Consider the following 5,277-nt stretch of genomic DNA (forward strand, 5'->3'; position numbering starts at 1 on the left):
ACACATCAGCTGCTCAACAGCACTTATTCTGATCATCTTGTTCTGTGTGTATTTCCTGTTCCTGGAGCATTGTCTGTCACAGAGTAGGAATTCACATGACGACTAATTGAAATAATGAGTGAATGAATAACAACATATGCATGTTATTTAGAAATATGGAAGAAATTAAGAAACAAAAGAGCCAGAAGAAGCTGCCTTGATGAAAGAGCTGGTAGGTGCTTGAGAACTTGTTCTTTGTCTCTAAGCCTGTCAGGACTGTATGTTGTTATATATTTTTCATATAAAGAAGTTAAAATATAAAATCAGAACAAAAATTTTAAAATATCAATTGTCCCTAAGAGTCAAAGGCAAATGAAACGAATCCTTAATTTCAGAAGCACCTGATTTGAAATGTTTCTGACTTTAGACTGCATTTTACTCTACTTAAGAGTTGTACCATGAAAATTCCCAAGGAGAATTCTTCCTTTTCTGTCCTTTTTAAAGAATAATAGTGATGCCCACCTCTCCCTGCCGTGAGCTCTTTCTTCCACTTGCTGCCCCACTTGATACCCAGCTCCTGGCCATATTCGTCCCCATACCAGACCAGCAGTTCACAGCCCGGCCTGATGACCTGGCAAGTTCGATAGAAGATCTGCCTACGGTATTGAAAGGCCACCAGGTTCTGCTCCTCATCATCCCGGGCACAGTTCACATACCTGGGGTTGAGGCAGACAAAGGGACAGAAAATAACAGGCAGTGAGTCTCCACTACATGTCAGGGCCATGTTGGGCTTGTCACCAGATGGTCAAGGCCCCAATGCTGTGACTGCCCATGCCGCCACCCTCCTCCAGGAACCTGCTGTTCATACCTAAGCCTCTTTCTCCAAGTCCTGTTTATGGTGCTCATCCCGCCTGGAATGCTTTTCCCCCCTTGCCTACTTAACCATTCTTCAAAGCCCCATTCCAGACTTACCTCCACCTTGATTGGCCATAAAACACTGACTTCTCACTTCTCTATGTCAGGGCCGTGTTGGGCTTGTCACCAGATGGTCAAGGCCCCCATGCTGTGACGGGCCATGCCGCCACCCTCCTCCAGGAACCTGCTGTTCATACCTAAGCCTCTTTCTCCAAGTCCTGTTTATGGTGCTCATCCCGCCTGGAATGCTTTTCCCCCCTTACCTACTTAACCATTCTTCAAAGCCCCATTCCAGACTTACTTCCACCTTGATTGGCCATAAAACACTGATTTCTCACTTCTCTAAACTCTCAGTCGATTTCTGCTTATACCACAGAATTTCGTGTTTGATCAATCATGTACTCCCCTTCTGGATTAGCACACGTCATTCTATACTCAGCCCAAGTCTATCTCCTTTTGAGAGACCTTTCTCTAATCTCCCATAGTTTACCTGCCTCCCTGGGTTCCCATAGAAACTTAGAGGTCTCTTTGTCCTAGCATGATAATAATACAGAATAATAACAGCATGTTCACATTCTTATCTTCTAATAAAATGAGAGCCCCTCATGGAAAGAGCTGGTCCATGCAGCACAGAGGCCCGTGACAACCCTGCAGCTCCCTTCTGAGGCTTCAGGTTTTAATTTCACTGAAGCTGCCAAGATTTCCTGCCCTCACAGATTAAAGGTCCCTTGTTGTAGGTTGTCTTGGCATTGTGTACTTCTCCTATAATCAAATGTTTCACGTCTGCCCTCAATAGTCCTCCACAAGGGCATGGGATGTGTGATCTGTTCATGTGATGTACTCCAGTTTCTAAACAAGAATAAAGTTAGTGATTAATAAATGCTGATTAGATAAATTATAGTGTGAATCCAGCATCCCCAATGAATCTAGGCTCCTCAAGGGTTTATCCTGGTGCTCCAATTTTGTCTATCATAGAGATTTAGTTTTATCATATAAAAATGGTAATATAGGGCCGGCCCGGTGGCACACTGCTACAGTGCACCGCTTGGGAGCACGGTGGTGCTCCCGCCGAGGGTTCGGATCCCACATACAGACTGGTTCCCGCTCACTGGCTGGGCAAGGTGTGGGTGCAGCAATGAGGGTTGCGATCCCGTTGCCGGTTCCAGTCCGGTGTGGACGTGACACTGAGGGTTGCGATCCATTGCCGGACATGAAAAAAGACAAAAAGGAAAAAAAAAATGGTAATATTTATATTTTATCTCTTTTTTCCTAGATGTTCATAATATGAAAGAACATTGTAAGGAGAACAGAGAATGTAAAAACCATTGAGGGGGGCAAGCTGAGAAGGAAAGAAGCCGAGCTCGAGAGAGATGAGTGTCCTTGCTGGAACCCGAAACCTACTGGCCTTACCTCATCCAGTTGGCCCGAGATTGGTCCTTTCCATCCACATACTCATAGCAGTTTCTCCCCTTGGTGATCTGAGTTTCAGAAAAATAAGTTAGTCATTTTGGGGGTTGAGGGGCAGGTAATAATCAGAATTATTTTATTGTACTGTCATCGATGCATTTGAGTCTGCATGGATTCAGCCGCCAATGGTGACACATGCTGTGCTCCTCAGCATCATCTACACGTCTGAGTTGATTTGTCCAGTCAGAGCTGAGGCCCCACAGGGAGAATGCACGTTTTTGTCTCACCCTCTGACCTTTAAATAGTAGTTCCAGGTTCATGCAAAGACCACTAAGTACACAGAGCTGACCATGCTGTCACTATCCATGTTCTAGCATGTAGAAGGTGATGTCCCACCAAAGGCAGAGAAGGGATATAGGAAGCCAGAAGATGGGGTAAGATTGGTCCTTCTCACCAGCCAGGAGTATCCACTGTTTGCTGCCTCTTCATCTTCTGTGATCTGGCCCTCAAAGTGGCCAAAGTGCAGATCCAAGGGCAGATCGGATGCCTCATTCCATACCCCAAGCCTGGCCTCGGGGATGCCCGATGGCCCAATTCTCAGCCCAGGGGGCAAAGTGAGGTCTGAGCGGTTGGGATGCCCCTTGTCCACTGCACTGTCCTTTACAAATGTAGGGGGTCCATGGGCCGCACAGCTGTCAATGAAGAAGTTCTGGCATTTCTCACAATCTGGAGGTGAGAGCAGCAGGGATTTGGAAAAATATAGTGCATGTTCCTGGATATAAAGAGCTTCAGAAAGAGCCCAGCAGTTACATAATTTAGCCTCAATCCTGTATTCCAAGCCACCAGAGTAAAGGAATAATTTGGGGTCAAACAACAAGAGAAAATTATTGTACTGGGACATAGCCTTCTCCATGAGTGGGCCAAAAGGGTCACTTACACAGGTAGTCATCATCCTGAGGCTCATCGACCTCTTTGTATGCATGACTCTTCCTTTCTCACAGGCTATACGTCTTCACTTCAATCTCCTTTCTCTTGAGTTCTACATTGGAGAAGAGTAGGTGAGTGAAGTTAGGAGTCTGGAGTGTTTGTTCCTGTTTTGTCAGAAAATGTGAAATCTCTTACCGTCAAATTATCATCTATCCTTCTACATACTCTGGCTCCCCACCCCTTCAGTACCTCTTAACTATTATTTCAGAGAGACTAAGACTCCACACTGACTACAGATGCATAATTCAATTTTAGTTTCTGGGTTCCCATGATCAGATTTAACCTCCCAAACTTTCTACTTACAAAACAGTTAATTCATGCATTTATTTATTCACAAAATATTTGTTGAGGGTGCATTACATATTAGGCATTGAACAAAGGCGTGGATGTACAATAAGGAAATGTGGTCTCTGTTATCACAGATGGATTTCTTGAACACTTTGCATGTATCAGTTCTTTTATATTTAATTTAATGCTTTTAAACAATATATGAGCTATATGTGTTTATCTTCATTTTACAGATTAGCATTAAGGAGTGCAGAGAATTTATAATGTCTGCCCAAGGCCCTGATGATTCTGCGTGGATTATAACAAGTGTGTGACTTCAGAGTTGGTGTCCTTACATGCTAGTCAATACAGTATCTAACTTCTGGTCTCAGCATAGTCCAGCTTAAGTGCAGGCCTATTGAAAGTCTATCCCACATATCTAGACCATACTCATCAACCTTTCCAAAGGACCTAGAGGGGCTAAAGTCCCCAACTTATTTTCTCTTACCCAATTTTTGTCTAGAGTGCCGTCTGGAGGCACTTGCTTCTGCAGGAGGGGACACTCGTCTCTGGGCCTTCTCTGAGTCACTTGTGTTCAGTGAATCTGTTGTTCCCGACAATTTCTTCAAACAAGATTCATTACTTAACAGTGCCCTGGACATTCCCTTTAATGTGAGAGTCACATATTAAAAACCAACATACATTTATTTAGTTTCTTAGGGCTTGCAACCTGTTTTCACATGTAGGAGTTTTGTTCAACAGTCCCTTGAAAACCCTGAAGTGTCTGAATACCAGAGAGAAAGGGAAAGGCCTGATTAAGTAGTGACTCCAGGACTAGAACCCATGTCTTAAGGCTTTTTTCTTTCAACTTTCTCTATATACATGAGAGTGAGGGAGGGAGAATATTTTGGAATACTAGCCGGAGACTCAACAAGGTCTGTGAAAGAAGGAGGTAGGGGATTATAGAGAAAAAGAGGGGATCTTCTATGAACTAGTAGACATTTGATGGAAGGAGAAATGTAGAAAAGCACAGAGGGTACAAAACACATCTAGAAAATGAACAGTGAGGTTGGGAAGAGAAGAAACAGTTGGTATAAATGTATGCAGACAACTCAGAAAGTGATGCTAAGAGTTGCAAACTGCCATAGCCTTGAAGGAATATTTAACTTTGGAATTGAATTAACTGGTTCCTGTACCAATTCTACTTAAGTAAGATAGAACCCTGTATCTTGGTGTTAACACCACACTCTCACCAACTGGGGTAAATGGTCACCCACCAAAAAACAAAGAAAAGAACACAAAACCTCATCTCTGCTTCATCTTGTGTTCACAAGGTTTCTATTACATTTATTTTTTAAAAAATGAATTGGCTTAACTTTCATGAAAAAATGCTAAACAAAACCACACAATGAAGGAAAGGACAGTCTCTTCAAGAGACGGTATGGGGAAAACTGGATCACCATATGCAAAAGAATGGAGATTGACCCTTATCTCACACTATATACAAGAATAACATCAAAATAGATTAAAGACCTTAATCTAACACCCAAAAGTATAAAACTCCAAGAAAAAGACATGGGGGAAAGCTTCAAGAAATCGAATTTGGCTGTGATTTCTTGGAAATGACATCAAAGGCATAAGTGACAAAAGCAAAAATAGACAAAGAGGACTATGTAAAGCCTAAAAACTTCTGAGCACCAAAAGAAACAATCAATGGAGTCA

General features: G+C 42.9%; 1 protein-coding gene across 1 annotated transcript; it reads right to left on the reverse strand.

The window, feature by feature from the left end:
* Positions 1 to 436: 436 nt before the first annotated feature.
* LOC103583815 (probable histone-lysine N-methyltransferase PRDM7) lies at positions 437 to 4,217 on the reverse strand (the record flags this gene model as incomplete). The annotated part of the gene is given in 5 exon segments (XM_008565035.1): positions 437 to 695; positions 2,305 to 2,372; positions 2,756 to 3,027; positions 3,239 to 3,340; positions 4,064 to 4,217. Coding segments are annotated over 5 exon segments (855 nt in total), but the record flags the coding sequence as incomplete, so codon positions are not given.
* Between the last annotated feature and the right edge of the window lie 1,060 nt (positions 4,218 to 5,277).

The sequence above is a fragment of the Galeopterus variegatus genome, unplaced genomic scaffold (assembly GCF_000696425.1).
Source record: "Galeopterus variegatus unplaced genomic scaffold, G_variegatus-3.0.2 Scaffold28787, whole genome shotgun sequence".
NCBI classification, from domain to species: Eukaryota; Metazoa; Chordata; class Mammalia; order Dermoptera; family Cynocephalidae; genus Galeopterus; species Galeopterus variegatus.